Below are 26545 nucleotides of genomic sequence, written 5' to 3' on the forward strand. Positions count from 1 at the left end.
TTAAAGAAAGACTCATGAACATCAAATTAGGGGTATCAATGGACCAGTTTTGGGTTGGACTCCATCCAAATCAAAATCAATTTGGATAGATTGAACAGGCCAACAAGACATATTGAATTTGGATGGACTGAATGGACCAATATGACATTGGATTGGACCTGGTCCATCCATAATGAATTTATATTGGATCGAGCCTATCTGATCCATTGATAGAAGATAATAACATAGGTGTAAATGGACCAGGTTTGAGTTGAAACCAATCTAAATTAATAGGAATTTGAACAGATTGGACAGTCTTTGGACCGATCCAAAATGGTCCAAAATATTCATTGGACTGGATTGGACCACGTCGATTTGTAATGGACTCACATTGGACTGGATCGGATTGGCCAAATCCAGTCCAATTGACATCCCTACATCAAACCAGGTTTTACTGAGACCCCAAGATAGAAAGAATAGAAGATATATATTGTGGTAAGGATTACAAATGAAGAGTTTCTTTGTCAAAGTGTTGAATGAACATCAAATCCCCTCCTGGGGAAGCTGGGCTGGGATCCCCACTTTGTCGGTCTCTATTTTTAGAAAAGTTTGTTGAATGTTGCACTGCTAATTTTAATTTGGATCTATTGGGTTACAATTAAGGAACTATGGATTAACTCCACTTGATCATGGTCATAGCAGTTTGGACTTTGGATTCATCATATTGGTTGAGAGAAAGCCGATAGCTACTAGAATTGGGTCGAGATAAAAGAGTAAATTGCAGATTAATACCTTATACTTTGGGGTTAGTCTCACTTAATACCTAAACTTCAAAACATGCCACTGTAATAGTTGAATTACCAAAAACTGTCAATTTAGTATTTATCATTAACAATTTCAGTTATTTGTATCATGTAACGACATGCTTAACTTAAATTTTTTAAAAATATAAAAACTACCCTTTTTAATATTTTTGAGATCATTTTATCTTGAGTGTCTTCCCTATCAACGACAAGAATTACTTGTCTTCTCTGGCAAGAACGGTGGTCCAAATCCTTCTTCTTCAGCAACGGCATTGTCTTCTCCAACGCTTTTTCATGTAACTTCTCTAACGAAAAACACTGATTCTTTGAGAGAAAAGTTAGGGCATAAAGTAAACAGTAGTGCCCAATTGCAATGAAAAGGGATTTAAACATAACATCGATTAATAATTTTGGACTAAACTAACAGATTTCAAGAATTTAGGTATTGCAGTGGCACATTTTAAAATTTAAGTACTAAATCAAATTTGAGGGTTGAAGTTTTTCTACCAACAACTTAAAGCTTTAATTTCTACCACTTCTTAACCGATGCATCAAGATATGCAAGAATACACTAATATAAGGTTTCTTAAAATATTTAAAACTTTAAAAAATACTGGGTGAGGATCCTCTCAAATCTATAAAATTAAAAAGGTACCAATCATATCATCAGCACGCACCGATATCCACCTGAGGGTATTGGGCGTATCGATATTTTAATCCTTACCAATCAGGGCCTAAGGAAAGGAATTCAGTGTTAATTACCTGGATTCAAACCTTTTTTCTTGGTAAACCTATGTGTACCAAGCTAACACTCAGGGTTTGAGCTTAATATTATACCTGTTCCTGCTTTGCAATTCAGGGTGTTGATTAGGAAACAACATTCAAAAGGCTAGAGTTTTTTAAAACCCACCCACCAATTATCCTTCACTGTGTTATGAGCCAAATCATATATACATTTCCCCCTTAAACTTACTGCTAGGGGTGCTCACAGTTTGGTTAACCGAATTGTGGGGTTTTTTTGAACCGAACTGACTTGATCAATTTTTTAAAAATCTAAATTGAAATTGAATTGAAATAACCGGTTAACCGGTGGACCAGTTAATCGTGATTCGGTTTTTCAATTTTTTTTTTACACTCAAAATTAAGAAAAAAAAGGGAAAAATTACCTAGCCTGAGAGGCGGCGGAGCCACGGAGATAAGAGATGAGAGAAACAGCGACAGAGCCCGGGAGGTGGCGGTCCTGGCTGAGTTGAAGCGGTGACTGGTGTCTTGGTTGGTTGTTGTAGGGGTGAGCAAAAAAAACCGGAGTTGAGGCGGTGACTAGTGTCTTGATGGTTGGTGTGACGGAGACTGAGATGATAGGCGACAAAGAGAGAAAGGGGCATAGGTAAGCATCGAAGCAAGAGGAGAATTGGCTAATATGTGAGACTTGAGAGGCCATCGGTCGGAGGACACGCCAGAGGAAAACTAGGAAGGCGGAGAGAGTCAAGGAGGAAAAGGTGAAGAATCACAAGAGATACTAAGAGAGAGAAAGCCTACTACCTATTACGGCTTAGATTTACAAGAGGGAAAACTTGAAAAGAGGAAAAAGTTAAAAGGCGCCAAATGGAGACAGACGCACAGGTGTTTGTTTATTGGATATTTGGATTTTAAAAATAACAAATTTACATGGAGAGGTAAGGTACTAAGGTTAAGCTTTTACTTTTTCTTGGACATGGAGAGGTAAGGCGGACAGAGTGACAGACACGCAACAGTAAGGTTATTCAATTTTAAAAATATAAATATAATATATAATACCCTACATACATTATATATACATTGGTCAGTTCGGTTAACCACCGATTTTTGTACAAGGTTAACCAAAACCAAATTGAAGTTTTCGGTATTTTAAGAATATCAAATTAAAACCGAACCGATTGGTTCGGTTAATTGATTTTTTGGTTAGTTCGGTTTTTTTGCCCCCTACTTATAGCCAAGGTTCAAAGTATCGACATGTATCAGCCTATATCGACCGATACATATCATTCTGGGACCCCTCTGATACGCCTCTACAGTGGGTGTATCAGAGGTTTGACCGGTTTAAGGGGTAGAGGAGACCTAAACTGACCCCCCCCTGAACCGATTGCAAAAAAAAAAAAAAAAAAAAAAATCAATAAAAATATGTATCAATTTGCCAACGTATCAGGCTTGCTTACAGCTTAAGGGTTTAAGGGTTTAGGAAATGGAAAACCACTTTTTGTTGGAATGCTATCTACTTGCCCAAACAAATAATAAAATATAATGAATAAAAGTTAATAAAGGATTACCAACAAATTGTCAGCTTTCCTTTGTAGCAACGAAGTTTTATATAATTCATTGACAAGAGTTGGTTATGTCCATTCCAAGACATGCAAGAACCATGACCCCAGTCATTCTCAGAGTGTGATGACCCAGAAGAGGAGGAACAATTTCATTAAACCATTTCTTCCCTTTAAGCTAAACCCTCATTCAAGCTCAATTATCATGTATTAGTTCTTAATTAAGATGACTTTGAATTCATTCAACAAGTAAAGAATTGGCTCAACCAAAGAAGATTAGCTATGAAGTAGTTAAGTCCAAGAAATATCGATCGATGTTGACTGTGAGGAAGGTGGTGCACATGTGCCTGATGATCGTAGTGACGACATCCATGATCAATATATCATCATCATCACAACTGCCACCTTTTCCATCCCCTAGTCTGTCATTCGACCTAGGATATGGGCTGAATCATCAAGGAGAAGAATGGCCATCCGTCCTCCCAAGCTTGCGAGGAGCAGATCAGTTTCATGGTGAATCTTTAGGGGAAGATGACTATGGCGTTGCAGATCCTACACCTGTTCTGTATCGTAGTGGTGGTGGTGCTCCTATCCCCCATTAATAAGTATTATTTCTTCTTCATATTTATTGCAGTTCTTCACTGGATGACACTGGATGACGAACAATAACAGTGATAATATTAATGTTGAAGGCTACTACTTACATCCATTATTTTCAGTCTTTCAATGTATACATGCTGTATTAAGATGGAAGAATAACTAGATTGACAACGAAACATTGAAACCAACTTGGCTTCTTTTCCTTCCTGGAGGTTGATCAAAGTTTTTTATGTCCTACGGAAGGCAAATCAGACGATGAATTGATTAATGCTCAATTGTGTTTTATCTTCCGGACCCTCCCTCCCCTTAAGAGCACTTGTATCATGTAGTGTATTTTGGTCATTGGGTTGGATTTCTCCTCTCCAAAACAAATCAAACTCTTCCAATATGAAATTATAGGTTTTTTATCCAGTGAGGATATCTAGGGATGGCAATTTTCCCATCCACGACAGGAACCCGACTTCCCCAATCCGATGGGGTCAAGGATGGGGGATTGTATTTTGTATCATTGCTGTCTTTACTAGAAAAGTTTGGGGCTTTTCAATATAAATTTTTGAGAAATTGTCTTGTTATATCATGATAACTTCCGTTTAAAAAATATATGCAATGGATTAGTGTTGCATTTCATGAAGAAGTGGCAATGGTATCTAAGTTTAATACAAAAAAATGATTTTTTTTACGTAAACCGTGACCTATTTTTATCAAATATTTATATTGATAAACCCCAAATATTTCTAATAGCAGCAATGATACCAAACACAACTTAAAGATGTAATGTTGTGAAGTTGTTGTAGGCATAGACAGCGAGTAAAAAGACCTACGATCGATCAATAAGGTTTCATTGATAAAACAGCAACTCATGCCGCTGAAAGAAAAGGCTTCCTTGCCCACTATTTTATTTATAACCAGAGATCTTGCCTCCCCCAGCCAGATGGAGTAAGTGTAGACAGTGATGGTAGATATTCTTGATTTGGCTCTTGCAGTTCTATCGTCCTTGATCTCAAAATGCTGCATTTTAGTGAATGAGAACCGAGCCAGATGGGAAGCTGGATCTGATGTAGACCCAATGAATGAACACCACCTATTCCTTTCATAGGTGGTGGTGTTTCCATGTATGCCTTAACACACAAACCACTGTTACTTTAATATCAATATTTTATTTATTTTTTCATTTATATAGTAGGGGTGATCATGGGCCGGGCCTGAGATAGGTTTTGCACTTATGATAAGGGTTATAGCTTAGGCCTGGGCCCAGCCCGGCCCACCCGGGGTTTCGGGCCTGAAACATTTCTGGGCCAATGTCTTTATATATATATATATATATATATATATATAACATTACATATCTATAATATTTTATATTAAATGACATAACATGCATATAAACTTATTTTATACATTATATAATATAAAATATTACATATAATATAAATTATACATGTCATGTTATAATATTTATATATAAAATATATAATATAATGTAAAATAACTTGTATACATATGTATACATTATACACAAAATATATAAATTTAAATATATGCTGGCCGGGCCGGGCTTGAAGTATTAAGCTCAAGCCCGGCCCTAAAATTTGTGAGCCTAGGCCCGGGCCGGGCCTGAACACAAAACCCAGGCCCAAGCCCATAACTTACGGGCCGGGCTTGTGTGGGCTGAAATGATCACCCCTATTATATAGCCCATAATTCATGAACCAAAAAATTGGAGGTTTTCTTTCTTTCCTATTTTCACTCTTCATCTTTTCCTCATCCTCTCTTCTTTCCCTAAACCCTAATCTACCTGGTTTTCTGCTATACAAATGTTCAAAGTAACCTGAACACTTCATAGAATGATCAACATACTCCAAGCACTAAAATAGACATTTGTCATTGGATAAGTCTTCATTCCATTTTGGATACTAGTAGATTTCAACAATATAAGTTAAACAGTTTGATTATTTCAATCCAATTTTCCCCTGTTTTGGAAGATGGCAAATTATTATTGTGTGTGTGTGTTTTTTTTTTTTTTTTGGTAGAAAGGATAATCCATTAAGAACAATGAATTATTATATGACTGTGTTAAAGACTTTTAAAGCTACGTGACTTGGGTAGAAGTTGAAGCATATATACTCTAAGAAAGACTTTGTAATGGAAATTGTTGTTGTTCACAAGACTTGAATTTCTTGGATTGAATCCCTTTCACATTACTCCATCCCTAGGAGGCATTTACTTGAGCAACTGGTTACTGGGCATGATTAATGTATCTATCTATCTATCTATCTAACTAAACAGATTAAGTAGAGACGCAAGTTGGACATGAGGTCATGGCTTCGGGTATGGAAAGAAAACAAGTGGGTTAGAGTTTTGGGAAGAAAGACGATCAGAAAGAGGAAGAGCCAAAAACAAATAAGAAAATTATTGAGCTTTATTTCGCTCCATCCTATAAGTACATACTTCCACTTTTTCACGGTGGATGTTCAACCACCACACTTAACATTCAAAAATTTTCAACAAAAAACAGGAGGCATGGTTGAGTCGTCCACGGTGAAAAAGTGAAAGTACATACTTACAGGATTGAGCAAAAATTTTTGGGATAAATAGACTCACTACACCTCAGAAATCTGAAATTACAGGGGGTTCTGTTAAGTATTACACACATGGAAAGACCAGGACCTATGCAAAGAACACATGGCGGTCATTCATTGGGTTTACAGCAGATCTGCCTTCCCATGGCCCATTGTCATGAGTGACTCCTTTGCCGTGCCATCAAGCATCTACCATGAGCCATCAGAGTGTTAACCGCGTGCTTTCAAGGTGTCAGCATGTGTGTCATGGGTGGGCTACGCATGTATTTTATAAGGGGGTCCGCCAATGGCTTTATTGTAAATACATAGTATGAATTTTCGTTCTTTTGATGTTTCTTAATGTCACTTCCCCAAAAGCTTAACGTATTCTTTGAGGGGAGGTAGGTAGTTGAGTGAGTTCATAAGCGTGTAAAGGTTAAGCACGAGATCCCCTTGACATTGTACTGTATGCTTGTGCTTACCACTGATTAATGCAATACAAGTTACCTTTTGTCTAATCTGTGTGCATTCTTGTTGCCTTTTGTGTGTTGTTGCTTGCTTTCGTAGGCTTTCTTGACCCCATCGAGCACCGCACAGGGCCTCGTTGATTAACCCCGTGACAGTTGGTATCAGAGCAGGTTGCTCCTCAACGATCATGACCCTTGCATAGCAACACTAGTGGTGGCGCAATGAAGCACAACAAGGAACTCACCGACGAGATTAGGCATGGCCTTGCCCATGCAAGGGAGACTGATGAGTCTCTAGGCGATGAAGCCGCTGCAGAGAAGGCCCCAAGGGGTCGCACATCCAAGACAAGCAAGCCTGACAAGTCAGTTGACACGCTTGCTGCCTTCGACACACGCATCCTTCGCTGTGAAGTGACTGTTGGGGAGATGCGTGACTGAGTAGAAGAAATCCACTTGAATGTGGAAACAATTGAGAACTCCATGGTGGAGCTAGAAGCTCGTTTAAATGGCATTATGAATGAGGTCCAAGACATCCTGAATAGAACCCTCAAGGAAGTCCTTGGAACAAAATCCCGACAAGAAGGAAGCTCATCTCGATCCGACATCCAAGACCAGGTGGATGAGATGAAAGCTGAATGGATGGCCATGAAAGTAGCCATGGCCTCTCCTTCCGACATCCAGACTCAAGTGGATGAACTAAGAAGAGATATGTTGCTCCTCAAGAGATTAGTGGCCAGCACTCCAAGCCCCTCCACAACACTGGCCCCTGCTCGTGTGAAGATACGAGAGCCCACACCTTATGCCGGCTCCTGAGATGCTAGAGAACTTGACAACTTCTTGTGGCAAATGGAACAATATTTCCATGCCGATGGCATTGATGATGACCTAACGCAAATTCGTACTCTAATCATGTATTTGATTGACATTGCTATGCTATGGTGGCGCAGGCGATGCCAAGACATTGAACGGGGTACGTGCACCATTGAGACATGGGCTGATTTCAAACAAGAACTAAAGTGGCAATTTTACCCAGAGAACGTGGAGTACCTGGTGCGGAAGAAGTTGAAAGTACTCCAACATGGGGGCTCACTCCACGATTATGTTAAAGAGTTTTCAGCCCTTACTTTGGAGATCACGGACATGTCCGACAAGGATCTACTGTTCAACTTCATGGACGGACTGAAGCCATGGGCCGAACTAGAATTCCAACGCCGCAATGTACAGGACCTCGCCACGGCAATGGCAGTGGCGGAGCAACTCAATGAGACAAGCTTGTCAGATGAAGAAGCTCCTAAGCCAGAAAGCCTGCGTTCCCCTAATTTGAGTGGGGGAGCAAGTCGCTCACGCCCTTCGTACGACAACTCCAGCTTCAACAAGCCAGCAAGACAAGACTACGGGAAGAAGCCACAAGGAGAGCAAGGCCCTCAGCACCATTACAAGCCCCGAACCGTTGGGTCCCCAATTTCTTGCTTCCTCTGTGGGGGGAATCACTTGGTTCGCAACTGCCCAACCAAGAAGAAGATCAATGCCCTTGTCGCCAAGCTCAGTGATTACGAGCAAAGTGATGAGAAAAGTCTGTGTAGGCGCCAAGAGTGGGCGCCCTTCAACTCTTCAATGCCATGGTGAAGAAAGAGGCCAATCATGGAAGGCCAAAGAGAGCCCAAAGGGGGTTGAAGTATGTAGACATCCTCCTCGGCGGGAAGCCGACTCAAGCCCTTATTGATACAGGGGCCTCCCACAACTTCATTTCAGTTGCCGAGGCCAAGTGACTCAAGCTGAACACTGTGAAAGAGACAGGGTGGATCAAGGCCGTGAACTCCGGGGCAAAGGCGATTGAAGGCACGGCTCGTGGGGTTGACCTCCAAGTTGGGCCGTGGACAAACAAGATTAATCTTTCAGTGGTACCCCTGGATTACTTCCGAGTTGTCTTAGGAATGGACTTCATGAGACAAGCAAAAGCAACACTCCTGCCTCACATCAACTCTCTGTGCATCTTGGACGAGCACTCCCCTTGCATGGTACCAGTTGTGACTTCTACCTTGATTCATGGGAAGCAAGTTTCTGCACTACAACTTTTTCATAGAGAAGACTTGTTCAGCGACAACATGAAGGAAGCAGAGAAGTTCCCCACTCCACAAGCTGAAGAAGCCGCACCTTGAGCCAACAACTACAGCAGTAGTAGGAAACAGCAGGCCATCCAGCCATCTACACCTCTCCAGCAACAGAGTTCGTGCGCGTCAACAACCATCAAGCAAAGCAGAAGACCCAAGGCCGTGTCCAAGTTCAACATCGCCTATTACCACAACCACAAGGGAAAGCGAGTGCCACCCAAGCCGCCTAGGGACCACTTTCGCACCATCCATCAGACTGAATCATCTAGTAGCCTTGTGAGTCACCCTTGGGGAAAAATTCATGGGAACCAACACCCCAACAATCCAAACCATCATTTTGACCCTTACTTGGCCCAAACCTATCCTATAACCAAGTCGAATAAGCCATTAACATACCTTGAGGTCGCCAGGAAAGGACTTAGCCCTAGGAAACCCCAACAGAATAGGCCAACCCAACCATGCTACAAAACTATACACCTCGGCCTTGGACGACAGCAAGTTCGGGAGCAGCAGAAGAACCTTCCTTCCACAATAGTGACTCTAAGGGACCAGCCGAAGCCAATCTTCGAGGACGTAGATCGAATTGAGTGGGGGAGAATGTCATGAGTGACTCCTTTGTCGCGCCATCAAGCACCTACCATGAGCCATCAGAATGCCAACCGCGTGCCTTCAAGGTGTCAGCTTGTGTGTCATGGGTGGGCTACGCATGTATTTTGTAAGGGGGGACCGCCAATGGCGTTATTGTAAATACATAGTATGAATTTTCATTCTTTTGATGTTTCTTAATGTCACTCCCTCAAAAGCTTAACGTACTCTTTGAGGGGAGGTAGGTAGTTGAGTGACTTCATAAGCGTGTAAAGGTTAAGCACAAGATCCCCTCGACACTATACTGTGTGCTTGTGCTTACCACTGATTAATGCAATACAAGTTACCTTTTGTCTAATCTGTGTGCATTCTTGTTGCCTTTTGTGTGTTATTGCTTGCTTTCGTAGGCTTTCTTGACCTCATCGAGCGCCGCACAGGGCCTCGTTGATTAACCCCGTGACACCATGACAATTAAATTAAAACGATTGAGGAATCAGGACGTAGAAATCTGGAAGATTGACAGAGTCAGTCTCTTCTGGATACATTTCTTCGTGAAAACATCACTATTGAAACTTGAAACCAAGTATTTGAAAGTTTATTTGCAAAGTCATTTATTTTTTAGGGTAAATTGCTGAAATCTCCCTTGATGGTTGGTAATTTCAATCAATACCCTTGAACATTTTGACACAGTATTAAGTAGATCCCCTTTGTTAGAATTTTCTAATGAGAGGTATGAAAATATTTAAAATACCCATAGAATAAATATTAAGGCAGGTTTCTAATGAAAAACCAATTTTAGGAAAAAAAAAAGAGATTAGGGTTTGGGGTAATAATTGATATGAAAAAAATTAAAAAAATAAACATTTTAGTCAAAAGTCTGCATAGATAATTTGGATATTTTCTTGCTTCTTCTTAGAGCATTTTAATAAAAGGGGTCAATTTGCAACTGTATTATAAAGTTTAAGGGAGGTGATTGTAATTATCAACTTTAAGGGAGTTTCAGCAAAAGTTTCAGTTGGCTTGTTACAAATGATGTAAATGGGCATTACATAGATATGCTTCTATTTGTTTGTATCGAGATATGTATTGGCCGGTATTGCTTGTATTGGCCGATACCACCCATAAGGGTCAATACTCGATAAACATGATACCTTGGATCTCTCTATCCTCTATAAAAATGCAATATAATGATTCAAACTCAGGTCTCTTAAAGCGCATCAATCCTTCACTACAATTTTAAACCACTAAACCATACTCCATCTTGTGATAATAAATGAAATAAAAGAAATATTATTATCCTTTGTGTCTACATGCAATTTAAATAAAAAAATATATGTTTATATTTAATAACCCTAACTATTCAAAACAATATTCAAAAATACCATTTTAAAATAGTACAATGACTTTTTAATATAAAAATTTATATTAATAATAGAACAATTATTTTAATACTTAAAGTTATAAATTTGCACATGACATGCATCTTAAAATTTTTATACATTTTTACAACTTATTAATTAATATTTAATTTACATTAATAAGTAATAACAACATATTATTTGCCAAAAATAAGTCTTGAAAAATATAATATTCAATTGGATTTATCAAATCCACTAATCTATATTTATTTCAAAAAATGATTTTTATCTCATATAATTTATAGAAATAAAAATATTAATAATGCAATAAATATTTTAATAATTAAAATTAAGAATTTGTATATGATATGTATCTTAGAAATTTTAACAAATTTGATATACCAAATATTATACTTTTATAAATTCTTAATGGGAAACTTCCCAATTAGTACCTTATACTTTGGTGGCAAGGTTATACAGGGCGATACACCGATAAGGTGTATTGGCTTGTATCGATAATCTTTTTTTTTTGTTTGTTTTTTTATTTTTTTGAATTTGGTTCAAGGGTGCCGATTTAAGGCCGATCTACCACCTGGACCACTTATCGACCCGAAATATCCCCTATAGGGGTGTATTGGAAAGGCTCCGATACGATGCATATCAATACTTTGAACATTGACTTTGGGCCTAGTGCCACTTTGGTCCCTGAACTTTAAAATGCAACAATTCAATATCCAAACTTTCAAAATGTGTCAATCTAATACCTATCGTTAACCAGCCATTAAGTGACATTTGAAAAGGCACAGATTCCCATTGAGTGTCATCTAATTCTCTTTATCAACCATCCAAACGTTGACAAGAAACGAACTGTTCCTAATCATTGCCTCTTCTATTCTAGCGACCCCAACTTCCTTGAATAGAAGAGGCAATGATTTGAGAATGTTCATTTTTTGTCAACGTTTGGATGTTAAAGAAAACTAGATGACACTCAAATGACATTTTTATCTTTTAAAATGCCACATAATGGCTGGTTAACGACAGATACTAGATTGACACATTTTAAGTTTAGATACTAAATTGTTTGGGGACCAAAGTGGCACCAATCCCAAAGTACAAGTACTAATCAAGATTTTTCCCATTATTAATTGACATTTTAATTTGCATTTGAGAATTTAATATTTATTTGATATTTTGTTAAGGTTAAAAAATTAAAATAGTAAAATAAAAAAAATTGATACAATAATTAAAATATAATAGGTACATATATTTAGTGTCTTAACCTCTTAATTGATGCATTATAAATAAAATTATTTGATATCTACACATCCCAATATATTAATTGTAATATATTTTTTCATATATATTATTAAAATATACATTTTTATGTATTTATAAACCATTTCTAACTATTTGTCTTAAATTTGATGTTATTAATGTATTTATAGAATTTGTATGACTTTCCCCAGTATATGCATTTCCAAAGATTATTTGTATCCGTATTCAAGTTGTCTTGTAATATTTTCATATTATGATATCTAAGGGTTTGTTTCTTTGGTGGGAATCTAAATCCAAATAGTCCATTCTGATTCCAACCATTTGGTTGGGCGGAATTGAAATACCATTCCCATTCCTGAATAACATTCCTCCATTTGAGGGAATGACCATTCCCTCCCCCTCTTTGAGAGTGAGAATCCATTCAACTGATTCCCGTTCTGATTCAGATTCCAATTCCAATTCTGATTCCGAATCAGAATGGGAACCAAACGACCCTAGCCCTATTATTTCAATTTAACAAAAAAAATGTAAATTTAATGTCAAATTACAGGTAAAAAATGCATCTGTCATACTGTCAATTATGTACTGAAAAACTGGAAAGGAGTGCAGGGAGAGGGAGCTAATATAATGTTATACATGGCAAACGAGGAACAAGCCATTCAAAAATATACTCTACTTAATTCTGCCAAATTCAGGGAATTCATATCCATGCTAAAACAAAATTCAAGGTATTCCTCAATGGTACACTCCATGTACCCCAAAAAGCTAGTGAACTGATGGAAATGCTGCAACCAACAAAATCATCAATTTTGTACACAGTTCCACCCGTAATGCACAAAACTTGAGATGGCACGTGCATTTTGAGAAAACCATGCCTATCCTCAACATGAAAGTGAATCACAAATAATAAATAGACTTCCATTCGTTTAGTTGCATCAAGTTCTAAGCCCATCAATCCCACATTTACCTAATTCAACAATAAAAATAGAGAACAAAATCAAGTTAGTTTTTAGTGTAGTAATATTTCCATACCATAATCCATAATTGAAAAAAAAAATGAAAAGAAAAGCATCAATCTGAGAAATGATTAGGATAAAGTTCCTTTCATTTTACCATGAGGCATCGATCCTAAAATAACACCTACAATTTCCATCTAGTCCCAAACCGCGGCCACGATTCATACATTGTATTTTATGCTTGAAAGGTTAGGGAAGATGAAAGCAACCAAACATTTAAGCTGCATTTGGAAATGATGCAAATGAAGTATAAACCCCGGTTCAGGGTAAATTTGCACTCTGGTTCATTTTTGTATGTGTTTGGCAACATTTCATTAATGCATTAACAAATGACAGACCAATGCATATTTACAGTGATAATAAGATGTAAAAGTACATAAAAAAAAAAGTAAATTTGCATTCAAGTGGGCTTTTTGATAAAAAAAAAAAGCATATGCTTTATTGGAAATCATGTTTGCATCTATTACAACTAAAAGTCTGTTTGGTAAGAAGGTAAATTTGTCAGTGCAAAACTAACCCAATTTTACAATTTATATGAACCGTTTTACACTCTACATATTTGCATTCACACTTATTTGCATCGCTTCCAAATGCAGCCTTAAGAAAATGAACAAACATATTTAATTTGTGATCCAAAAGGAAAGCGCAGAAAACAAGTACAGCACTACTCTCACTGCCCAAATACTTGCGCATTAGAAACTATTAACAATGATGATGGCAATGGTTATTACAAATTAATGGTAAGGGCTCTAGATTCCAAATTCTGGGTTTCTTTAAGACATTTTGTACAGCTAGTCACTTGGGGAAACTCAAACACAAGGTAGTGTATAGGACCAAAATTGAGTACTAGGGAAATGAACATGTGGCCAATCCAGAGGATGCCCAATCCAATGGATGGTTTGAATTGGCAATTGGCACATTGTTCTTCAATGTAGCAGAAACAGATCAATCTGTCTTGAGAAAAATCCAAATCGACCTAATTAGGCTACATAATTCCTAATAATAACAAACCAACAAGTAACTACAATCAAGGGGGAAGAACTTCATATTCTCTTCCAAGACTAGATTCAAGAATGTAGCATCTAGGATTCAATATAGAAAATAATTCCAAGAAGCAAGGTCATCTCCAACCTAACTTCCAAAAATTAAGTAGGATTTCCAATTAAATAGATCAAATCATTAGAGACACTTACATTATATGGATGGAACATGGAGTGGATACAGCTACAACCTTCTGTGCACGCTGCGCCTCACATTTGTACAACCCTTTCATTTCTTTCTTCACTCGCCGTGCTTCTCGCCTCTCCTCTTTCACAGCAGCCTGCATGTAAGCAGCTTACAGTCAACCATGACAGCCTTAACAGAATGGCACTCATAAAACCTAACTGGAAAAGGAGTTGAGAAAGGAGAGATGATCCTCTCACTGATCATAACTGGCTTTTGCCTTTTTTTTTTTGATATTTTAATGCATCACACTAATAACTTTCAATGTAGGTGGTAACAGGCAGCAGGACTGGTATCCACATCTCCACTGGGACTACCCAACTAACATACTAATTGAGCCACCACTCAGTTGGTCACTGGCTTTTGACCTTTCCCAAATAGTTGGTCCAGTCTCTAGTTCCCCTTCAGCCCATGTCGTTTACAGCAATACATTTATCCTTCTTGAGACTTGGCTTTCACCAAGTATTCGTTTTGCTAGAATGAGACTACCATGAGCAAAGGACTTGGCAGCAGTAGAAGAAGCTTCCTGCCAATTACTAGCCTTACACAACCTTCCATCTATGTTTTCTGAGCAAAGCTTGGCATGGGTAGACTTGAGTATAGTCTAGAAAGGCTAACAGTACTTACCTTCCGTTCTTTCTTTTGCTCTTTTGACTCTTGACCGTGTGGTTTCCTCCTCCGCATGTCAGTCCTCGAGCTAGCCACTTCCTTCATTTTCTCTGAAACAACTTTTTTGCTATGGGGCAAAAACTCAACTGGAACTTTCTCCTTCCCTCGAAGAGAAATCACATTGCCACTACTACTCAATGCTCTGGAGAAAGTTTCAGACAATTTCTTCTTTCTAGTGTTCTCTGGAGCAACTATTTTCCCAGGGTGGTTATCGAGATTTGAATATGTAGAAACAATAGTCTCGCAGTCCCACACCTCAGATTCATCACTACTTTCCTGCAGCACAACCACATCCTCATTATTTTGGATTTCATTGCTATATATTTCAGCATACTCAGCACACCGACGAATGACATCAGCAGCTGAATTGAGTACTTTGCTCGGTACTTCGTTTCCACACAAGAAATCTGCAGGGGCTTTGTATTTGTCATCAAGTTCCAATTCATCCACTGCATGATTCCTAAAGGCATCATTAAGTTTTTCTGCAAGACATTCGCCCTCTGCATCCATAGAACCATTATCATTGTAATCACTGTCCGTGCCATATTCTTGTTGCTCAAACTGTAACACACAAAATGCAAGGAGATTTTTACGTAAATAAAAAACCAACGGTAGAAATAGGAAATCATCACTTTTGGATAATTAAATAAATAGGAAATCATCATTGGTAAGTTATAAAGTTAGTTCTGTAATAAAATAGAATAGGAAAAATGATAGATAGAAAGGCAGGCACATTTCAGGTAACCAACCTTTTAACTCCTAAGTAGAGATTCTGACACATTACATACAAGAGAGTGCAAGTGAAATGTATTTTCTGATATGAACTCTTTAAATATCTTGTCCTTTTAACTAGTAGTATGAGTTCAAAATGTTGGTTTTGGTAAAAAAGTAGACCACTAAACAAAAGAAATATATCAAAAAATTACAAGAAGATTTATTGTAAAAATATTACAAATATTAATCTATAGAAATATCTAATGATATTTTTTGAAGCTATAAAAACACACACTCTTTTATATAATTATAACATTATAATGTGATAAAAAGGATGCTTTTGAAATGATTAGCTCATTTCATGGACTCTTCCTCCACTTAGAAATTTAAGGGCTTAAAAAAGTATCGTGCCAACATAAATTATGATATAATTTACAAAAGTGCCTGACTGCCTTCTGATGATATTTTAGTTTGAAACAATTTTATTATTTCTTAACTAATAGAAAGTAATGATTTACATATACTTATCCTATTATATTGTTTATCCTATTACAAGAATTTAAAACATTAGTTATATTTAGTTAAACTGTGGATAATCAAAATATTTTACAAAGGAAGCCAAGAAGAAAAGAATTATCTATAATGCTAAACTCAGAAAAGAAATAATAATTTTAAGAGAAAAAGTCAGATTCAAACAAATTATTTGAATCATATCCATGTATATGTAAAATGAAAACTTTAAATTGCTATAATTAAAAGTAAAACTTATTGCAAACGATGTAAAAGATATTAAAGCACTTGGGAATATATCAAAATATAATCCAGCAAATAATTCATGTCAATACATATGGAAATGGAAAAAAAATCATGAAAATATCAGGAAATATTTGGATTTTTAAACCATGGATATTAGTGGTATGTCTTATGTTTACACTCAAAGGAAAGCAGTGGGACCTATTAAGAAAAACATTGTTTTATGAGATTATTACAAGAGAACATTGTCCAGAAAATAAACAGCTGTCTAATCAAATTGATGAAGCAAAAAATTACTCCCAACACTCAGAATCCAAAGAATGACAGTGACTTGGTGCTCTTAAAATATTGTAAGCATAAATACATAATATGCATTGCAAACATAATTCAAGGCAATAAAATAAAAAGTCGCATCATTGTTACCACAAGACAAATAATTGAGCAAGTGCAAGATTTTTTTGATAAGCAACAACGAATTGATGTTTTATTAACGAAAGGAAGCTATCCTGCTGTTTCAAAAGCATTTCATCAAACCAGTCCCAATTTCCTAATAGTCCTAGATGCTTCTTCCCATAAGATCAGCCAATTTATAACCCACTTGGCAGTCTCCTTCAACCCACAATTCTGTCCATCCTTCTGATAAAGAAAATTTTAAGCCTTGAAATAGGGCAAACAGCTCTGCTCAAATTGAACTACCCACACCAATAATTCTGAAAAGCTTGATAAGATATTTCCTCCATCATCCTTTATAATTTCAATATCTAAATTGCTAGATTACCTAAGCTGCAGCCATCAAAGTTTAATTTTCGTTTTCCCAACTCCATTTTATAAGAAATAAAAATCTTATTAAAAAGGAGAAAAGCAGATTGCTACGATCTGAGGTGATGAGGCATCACCAAGATCCAAGGATTGAAATATCAATACGATACGTCCGATACGGAGCGTATTGTATTAGTATCGGTAGCATCCAACATGGGATACGCTACAACTGGAGGTATATCCTACCAGTCATGCGTATCGGACCAATACAGATACTCCACGTCGCCACATGCAAGACACGAATGTTTGTGCTCATGCTTTTTAGTTTTTACTAAAAACAACGCTGAGGTGATTTGAACCTGGGTCGATAACAATCACACGCCTAACGCACTCACTCTTAAGCCACAAAGCTATCCCACCACTTGTATTAATATGTAAAATAAAATAAGTTTTATTGTTATTGTCAAAACGCAATCCGAACTCACCTCACATTTTCATTCTATATGTTGCCCCCTTCTAGATCTACAATAACCAGCCCATCCAAGTTCAAAAATTCCTCTACTGTTCTGTTATTCCTCCTATAATGTCTTCCCTTCACTTTTTCTCCAGCTTGTCAAATACTCTTCTGGCTGCTTCCATTCCCCCTATATACAACATGCCCAATACTTCTCCCATCTCCAACTCTCTATCAATCACCTCACTCAACTCTACCTTTTTTATTCACTTTCCTAACCTCATATTTACACACCTGTTCTTCACTTGCCTCAAATTTATCCTTAGTTGCTTCCATATCCTCCTCCCCTCCAGCCTGACATCTAACACTGATTCCCTTTTCCTTTCTAAGTGAAGAATCATCACTGACCTCCATTTGTGTCCCTGACTCCTCATCATCTTTCTCTCTATTAAAGAAGGATCTTTCCCGTATTCTTGAGGACACACAATGCATGGCTTAGCTTCATTCTCATCATTTTTTTTTTTCGATCAACAAGCTTCTTCTCATCTTTGTTCATGCATTCAACTACTTTCACAATTCAACTGCCATTCTTTGATGTCTTTCTCTTGTAAACACTACTTATCACATGGTCTAGCTCCATATAAGCTACCTTTTAAAAAGGAAAACACCTTAGTGATGTAAATTAAACTGACTCTTTGAATTTCCAATTCTTCTTCCACTATTGTTCTCGTTTTTCTTTTTATATGTTTCTATATAATAAATAGTGTCCAGTGTCTCTGCATCATTATGCTTCAAAATTGCTCCTTGAGCTTCATTTCTATGCCTCAAATCAACCCCCAATCTGCCTACAAAAGCTATGCTCCACTCAATCAGCACAGTTTTCTGTCTTTAATCCGATATCTGTCTGCCATCCACTTGATAAGTCATCTACTTCTAGTACTGTTCTTTTCTTTTCCGGATGTTACTACAGAATCAATGCCCAGTGTCTTTGCATCATTATACTTCAAAGTAGCCCCTTGAGCTTCACTACTACATCCCAAGTCAACCCCCAACCTGCCAATGACAGCTATTCTCCACCCAATCAGCATCTTCTTGCCATCTTTTGACCGAGAATTCTACAAGACTACAACTGTCTGTCATCCCCTTAATAAGCTATTGGGAGGTCCAATAAACTTTCTAAGAATACCAAATTGGAATGCCTGAAAGTAGATGGGATAAGCTTTGCACATGGAGATGCCTTGTGTCCAGAACACATGTTCCATACAATAATTTAAGTAGGATTCACATTACAAGACTGAGTTAAAGACTAATTTTAAGCTTTCCAACTATGTGCTTGTGATTTTCTTCATGGGTCTTATTATATTTTTATAACTTGTCTTTGTGGTTTTTTAAATGTATAAGGTTTTTAATAGTTCAATACCAACTTAGTTCTGTTTTATGTTGACATTTTTCTAACAGCTTGAAAGATCGGCCAGAACGCCAGTAACTCTGAAATTTATATCCCTTGTTCCTGCGATGAATAATTTTCTTATCAGTATTTCCATGAAGAATAAATCATTTATTTCTGATTTTAGTTCTTGTTTTTTCCTCGCAAAAATGAGATCTAAGCATTAAGGCTTCCATGTCACACATTGAAATATTCCAGCACCTAACCTCATGAGTCACCTCTGCCTTGTAAAATCTGATCTTAAAAAAGTCCATAGTGGCTTAAAAAATCTGTAAGAGCATAATATGCAATCTAATCTTATATTTATGCAACATATAGTGCCAAGAAAACAAGTGGAGCAAATTTCACTTGGCTCACTTATAACTCTAAAACAGCACAAAAAATAATGAAACAAACACATTAAATTTAGAGCTCAACATAGCAACCAAGAAGAAGGTATTATGAGAATTTCTTGCTCTAACTGGATAAAAAACAAATATTGAGACAGAGAACAAAATTGACGCTTCAGAAAATCAAACACCTCATTCTGATAAACATGTATTAACAAGTTCTCTATTGTGGAGGACTGGAGGAGGTTCTCACCACATCAAATTGCTCATCCAAAAGGCGTCGAATTCTAGGTTTCCCACTGCCACACTCCTTCCTTGCTTCCTGATTGTGACTCTTTGGTTCATCCCAACTGACAGAGTCAAGTCCCTGTTCTTTAGAAGCATAATTTGCAGATCTGTTAAGCTCTCTTTTGATTACTTCAGGTTGCTCAGTAAAGTTTACACTTTTATCTACAAGTACATTTTCCCCTTCCTCAGGTAGGTTTGCTTGAACTACAAAATCCTCTTCCAAGTCCTCCACGTCTGAGCCAAATCGAGATAAATCATCATCAAGCAAAGCAGCTACTTCATGATCAACAGCCTTCTGGATCCTCACACCAACAGTCCTTGATGCAACTTGATAGATTGAATTCTCATTTGAGTCTTCATCAACTTTTGGAATATGTACTCTTGAAGCATCATAGGCCTGAAATAAAAAATAAAAATAAAAGAATTTACAAATAACTCAACCCCCTCCCAATCAGCCTGATATTTAAACTTAGATAAGAACAGGCTTGATTGCAGTAATCCAACATCACAAACCTTTACATCCAGTGGGAGCTGATCAAGCTTTGCCTTGCTGTTGTGGTAATAAGAGGAACCACCACCAGTGTTTCTAATCTCCCGCAAATGAATAAGATAATTATAACCATCATCAGGAAGCCCTAACTCCAAAATTTCCCTTCTAGCATGATCTGGTAGAGGGGCCACACCTCTGCCTCGCATTCGAGTTTGGTTTCTAGGATTCTCAACTTCATCATCTTCGTTATCTCCAGGTGCATCAGCAAAAATTGAGTTGGGATCATCAAGAAAATTTGTTTCATCAGGATAACCAGGAGAAACATCACCAGCCACATAATCAGTGTCTTCATCCAAGAACCCATGAACAGAGTATGGATTGTTGTCAACCCTAACAAAGACTCGATCACTAGCCAGACCCCCATGATAATTGGGGTCTGATGTGTCCCTCGCAAGTAACTGAAATGTTGCAGACTTCTTCTTGTCAATGAACTTCTTCTTTCCCATTTATAATCTGGCAATGGTATTGGTCATAATTAGAGCTTAGCAATAGAGAACATCCCTAAAACTTTGTCCATATCAATGTCCCATTAAAGAATAAAAAAATTTTGATGGATGAAGAAACATAATATAACAAAACTGAATACAAATTAAAAAAAAAAAGAAAAAAGAAAAAGAAAAAGCTTAGTAACGGTACAACCATATAGTGATGCATAAGTGGATTTAGAGTCGGTGGTTAGTGGCAATATTATGTATTAGTGGATTTAGGGTGTTATTAGCTATTTCCACTAGCCCACTGACTATATGTCCCACATAAAAAACAAGTACTATGCAATCGGATTTGATTGGCAATTCAGAATGACAGAATCAAAGAACAATTGATTGATAATTCATGTAATAAAAGGAAGAACTGATTCAAATTACATCAGAAATTCAGAACCAAACCATATAAAATTTTCAATTTAAATTATTCGGAATTTTGGATTCGAAAAACTAAAAAGGAAATCTGAGGTCGCAACTAAGTGGCTAACCTTGAGTGAGATGTCGAAGCTGATACAAGAAGTAACCTAGAATAGCTGTGAGATACCGAGCGTCAAATGTTTCAGATGTTTGATTCAAAAATTTCCAATCCTGCTTTTACAAGAGAAAAGAGACACTGAGTGGTTAAGAAGAGACGTACCTGGTAGTAGATGAGCGGCGCCCTGAGGTTGGTGTCCTCGTGGCGGTGCACCGGTGCCTGTGGCTGCGGCGGGCGGTGGCTGCGGGAGATGGGAAGGTTGAAGCGAAAGAGGAGAGATTAGTAGAAGAAAACCTAAAGTGGGATAGGTAAACCGTAAACGGAGTAGCAGGGATTGAAAAGGTTTTTGGTGGCAGTTACGTAATATTTCACAATATTTTTTGTCCTGAAGCGAAAGAGGAGAGATTAGTAGAAGAAAACCTAAAGTGGGATGGGTAAACCGTAAACGGAGTGGCAGAGATTGAAAAGATTTTTGGTGGCGGTTTCGTAATATTTCACAATATTTTTTATCTTTTTGCATAATACAAATGCATGAGAGTGCAAATGTAAAAAATGCAAATTCTTATTTAATTTTGTTTTAGATTTTACTTTATTCTGCTTTATTTTACTTCATTTATACTACAATCAAACAAAATAAGTTAAAATTTAAAATAAAAATAAATCCGAATTTACACTTAAATCATTTGCACTACCATAGTTCTGCATCAGTATAAATTTATTTGCATTGCAAATAAATACAACCTAGGCTCAATTTGGAAGGAATACATTACAAGAGTGCAAGGCCTATGTATTTGTATTTATACAAGAGTGCAAAGCCTATATATAGTGCAAATACCTACACAATAATATAAAATATACAGTTTTGAACTCTACATATTTGTATTTGTACTCCTTTCAAATTGAGCCTAAGACTGCGTTTGAAAGCGGTGTAAATCAAGAATGATAAAAAAGTTTATGTGGGTTCTATTTTGTCAATGTTTAGATGGGGTGTAAATGAAAATTATTGTAAAACTTCACTCCATTTTAGATTTATTAGCATTTGGACGGAGTAGAGTTTTATATCGTGATTCAATGTAAAACCTCATGATAAAATTGACGTAAAATTTTACATTTTCTCATCATGCTTTTCAAAGTGTAACAATTACTTCCTCACAATTTGGTGTAAAACATTATTAATGTACTTTTACACGAATGGCTTTTTACAAGGATTCCAAATGCAGCCTAAGGACATTATGATGCCTATAAAACCTGGCCAGTTCTGCAAAAGCAGGACTGATTTGATAGTTTCTAGGTCGGACCAGCCAAGTGGACGGTCCATTACGATTTTTTACCAAAACAGTTTTAGGATATAGCCAGATCAGACAGATCACAGTTCAACTGGTCCAATTGGCCGGTCTGGTCTGATTTTCTGAACAGTACTCAAAACTGTTGGGGGAATTATTACTAATTAATGTTGTCAATAGATCGGGTCTGGTTTGGGACGAACTACAAAAATGCATATACCCAGAACCGAACCAGATCCTATTGGGTCTACTTTAACTGGTACTGGATCGATTATTAATCAGGTCTGACCCGATAAAACCCAATTGGCTTTAACTTTTTCTTGTGAAAGATATGAAAAGATATGGACTTAAGATTTTTCATTTCAAAAATACCCCTAAAAGGGTAGGTTTTAGGAAACATATGCAAACTATAGTGGTGTGCATGATCCTTCTTTTTATTTGAAACTAGAGGGAATATCAGAAAATTTGAAAGGAGGGTTTTTTATTGATTGATAATTTGAAAGGATTTTTTTTTACAAGGGTTAACGTAAAAAAAAGCTTAAATATTGTTATTCCATGAAGCATTCAGGTGGGTGGGGGGGGGGGGGGGGGGAGGGGAATCATCCCCAAAACCCATAAAAAATATGAAAATTAGTTTATGGAAATCACTAAATTAAAATTTCTCAATAAATACAAAGTAAATTACCAAAAACTATGTAAATTATTAATAATTACCAAATGTAAATTATCAATGTTAAAATTCCCCAATAATTTTCCAATTTAATAAATACCAAAACCAATGTAAATTACCAATAATTAATTATGGAATTTATTAAAACTTTCCAATTTAATAAATTAAAAAATATTAAATTTTCCAAATATTTATGGAAATTAAAAATATAATTAAAATTCCTCAATAATTTTCCAATTTAAAATTTAATAATTAGAAAACCAATGTAAATGAAAATATCCATAAATAATTTTTCATTTAAGAAAGTTCATTTTTAAAATCAATTTAGAAAATTACTAAACTTTTCAAGTATTAATTATCAGTTTTGAATAATAATATATAATTAATTTATAATAATAATAATAATAATAATAATAATAATAATAAGGAAAATTTTCTGATCAATACCCTGCACTTTAGGGTTGTCTTAAGTTAGTCCACGAACTTCAAAATGTGTCTTTGTAGTACTTGAACTTCCAAAAACTGTCTAATAGGTCCCTATCGCTAACAATCTGTCAGTTAGTTTTGAAAATGTCAAACCTCATGACCCAAGAAGGGTTCTTGTCCACGTTCACCCAGATTGATGTCCACAAATCCCCTGTTCAGACTTTCTAATTGTAAGAATAAAAATGTAATATTAAAGGTATTAACTCCCATTAGCGTTCATTGAATCCTATTTTTGACTAAGATACCCTTATTCTTGAATTTGGCTTCTCTTTAATTGTGAGGGCACAAAATGTAATTTATACTATTATATTTCTCTTATTTAACTCCCTCTCATTAAGTATTATATTTAGGGTATTAACTCCCATTTTTCAATGAATCTTATATTAATTAATCATATTAAACAAAAAAAAAAAGTGTGACAAAGAATAAAGACTTAAACTTACCTTGAGTTTTCATAAATTGACTTAAAAGTACCTTGAGTTTTTCAAATAGACTTAAATGTCCTTGTAACATTTTTACCCTTTATTTTTCTTCAAAATTTCAAATATATAGCTTGAGTTTTCCAAACTATTATGAAATCAAATACAACCGATATCTAGAACATTAACAAGGCATTTATAGTTGGGGTGGGTTCAATGGCTTCCACAACTATGGAGATGGCAAGTACATGTTAAGGAGCCCACATCATTCTAGTCATTCGAGTTTACAACGTTGCTCACTGTATACAAAGAGAAACATAAGAAAATATAGATAAAGCCCCAAAATGGAAATTCTAAGGCTTGTACAAAAGAAAGGTTATCGAGGGTTCAGTTCTCTTATTAATCTTAACTCTCTAAACCCTAAATCCTACTCTCTCTCTCTCTCTCTCTCTCTCTCTCTCTCTCTCTCTCTCTCTCTCTCTCTCTCTCCCTTCCTATTACCATTTGCATAAGTTTTTAAGTTGGCTTGATCGAAATCCAAGAATCCATTGGGCTTATAGAGCAACCGCCACGGAAGTGGCAATACAAGACTCAAGCCAATTATGAGTGATTGTAGATCCAAGATTCATCTCGTTGAGAAACACAAGTCATAAAACAAGAAGGTTAAAAAAAAAGAAGGTAACAACTAAGAAATTAACGTTGCTCCCCGGCAACGACGCCAAAATTTTGACGGGTTGTCGAGGCCCTCAAAATTAATACTAATCCCACAATAAAATAATTTTAGTAAAAGTGGTTCTACGTCGAATCCCACAGGGAGCAAATCAATAATCTCTTAGCCGAATGGGTAATGTAATTGAGTGAGAGAATTTAAATACTGAAATTAAAAGAAAAGAAAATAAATAGCAACTTAAACAAGAGAAAATGAGTCTTACCGAATTCTGGTTCAAGGGTTCGGGTTGAATCGATTGGCCATCGATCCTAGGTACATTTCAGCATTCTTGCAATTCAAGCATTTAACCTTAGATTTATTAGGATAGCCATAATAAACCTTGTGTTTTCCTAATTCAGTTGACCAAACCAAGCATTTGATCAACACTTATCACCACTCAACTGGGTACGATAGCGTCCATATTAAACAGTGATAGCATTAAGATTTGTGAAAATAATTAAACCAAAATAACAATAATTGAGATAACTGCAATTACTGAATCTTATTCCATCGATTCCTTTAGGTTGAGCCATGTTAAAACATTGGTCAAAGGCTGTCATGAACAATTGACCCAAAAAGAAATCAACCTAATTGCTACTTTCACCATTATTCGTGACAATTACGGATCACTGAAATCATGGATAGCAATAGGAAGATCAACAATAATTTAGTTTGTCAACCTAATTAATATCAGCATCCAATAAAAATATGAACAAGAATCAATTAATACTTGAATTAGAAAGCAAGAAAATAAAGTAACTACAGAACCTCACGATGACACAATCGAACCTCCCCCATTGAACCAGAAAAAGAAGCTTAGTTGCTCATGATCTACGCAATCTCCATGCTTTTCTTCTCTATAGCCGAATTGCCTTCTTGAGGTTCTTGGTCTTCTTGATGATCTCTTGGATCTGAGAGTGAGTGATGGCAGAGCTGGTTCGCCCCCCTCTTTTTATAGCCAAGGAGAGGGCTATTTTCCAACTCCTTCTAGGAGATCATCTTATCTTTAGGGAGTCTTGATCTTCTTTGAACTAATCATATCCTATCTCTTATCTAATGATCTAATCTCAATCTCTCTAGGATTACATTCAAGACTTTAGATCTGATAAGACTCTCTCTTTAGAGATTACATTTGAGATTTGGAATCTTGACTCTTGAATTCGAGTTGGGCTACTTTAAAACTTGGGCTGCTTCAAGGTACTTCTGTGAGTTGGGCTTAAGTTGTGAAATGGGCCTGACTACGAACTTGTTCTGACTTCGGGCTCGCTTTCATACTCGATGCGGGCCGAATTTGTCAAAACCCAAAACATAAAAATTGTGGGCCTTCCTTTCATCTTTCTAATGCTTCTTGAATTGTCCAATTCGGTATCTGGATTTGAGAGTTAGGCCCAGATTACTGATTGTCACCGAAACTGTGCAAAATCACCCGATTTGCCCTGTTTTCTTCCAATTACCTTATTTATTGCCCTAAATCAAAATACAAGAGTAATAAGTTCATTTAAGTGCTAAAATAATGTAAAAAGATAAAAATTAAGGGACAAAAATAGGGCTCTTTTCAGTCTCATCAGTTAGGCACCCCTCTCCTAAGCCTAATAGGAGGGGCCCACATGACATCCCAAGCAACCATAATCGCAAATACATAATGAATCCAAAGCATAGTGACAAGCCAATGATACAAAAGGTAACAAACTAAGAACAAACAAAAAAAGTGAATCTCACCTATTTTTATATTTATTATTTCTTATTTCGATGATCATTTTTGTTTTATTTATATATTTATTATTA

General features: G+C 36.5%; 1 protein-coding gene across 3 annotated transcripts; it reads right to left on the reverse strand.

The window, feature by feature from the left end:
- Positions 1-12561: 12561 nt before the first annotated feature.
- Positions 12562-21568, reverse strand: LOC148849100 (Low temperature viability protein). 3 transcript variants are annotated; one of them, XM_088950945.1, is made up of 7 exons: positions 21356-21568; positions 21207-21251; positions 20200-20689; positions 19652-20083; positions 14901-15503; positions 14243-14370; positions 12562-13000 (listed from the first exon to the last, which is right to left on the reverse strand). In XM_088950945.1, exons 3-7 carry the CDS (start codon positions 20680-20682, stop codon positions 12997-12999), a joined length of 1650 nt encoding a protein of 549 aa, XP_088807071.1. In that variant the 5' UTR covers positions 20683-20689; positions 21207-21251; positions 21356-21568; the 3' UTR covers positions 12562-12996. The 3 variants fall into 3 exon arrangements, with proteins under 3 accessions (XP_088807071.1, XP_088807073.1, XP_088807072.1); XM_088950947.1 differs by lacking the exon at positions 21207-21251 and having other exon boundaries at positions 21356-21499; XM_088950946.1 differs by lacking the exon at positions 12562-13000 and having other exon boundaries at positions 14239-14370; positions 21356-21524.
- Positions 21569-26545: the final 4977 nt, after the last annotated feature.

This window comes from Nelumbo lutea, chromosome 6 (assembly GCF_056320005.1).
Source record: "Nelumbo lutea isolate HS-2025 chromosome 6, American lotus-T2T, whole genome shotgun sequence".
Lineage (NCBI taxonomy): Eukaryota > Viridiplantae > Streptophyta > Magnoliopsida > Proteales > Nelumbonaceae > Nelumbo > Nelumbo lutea.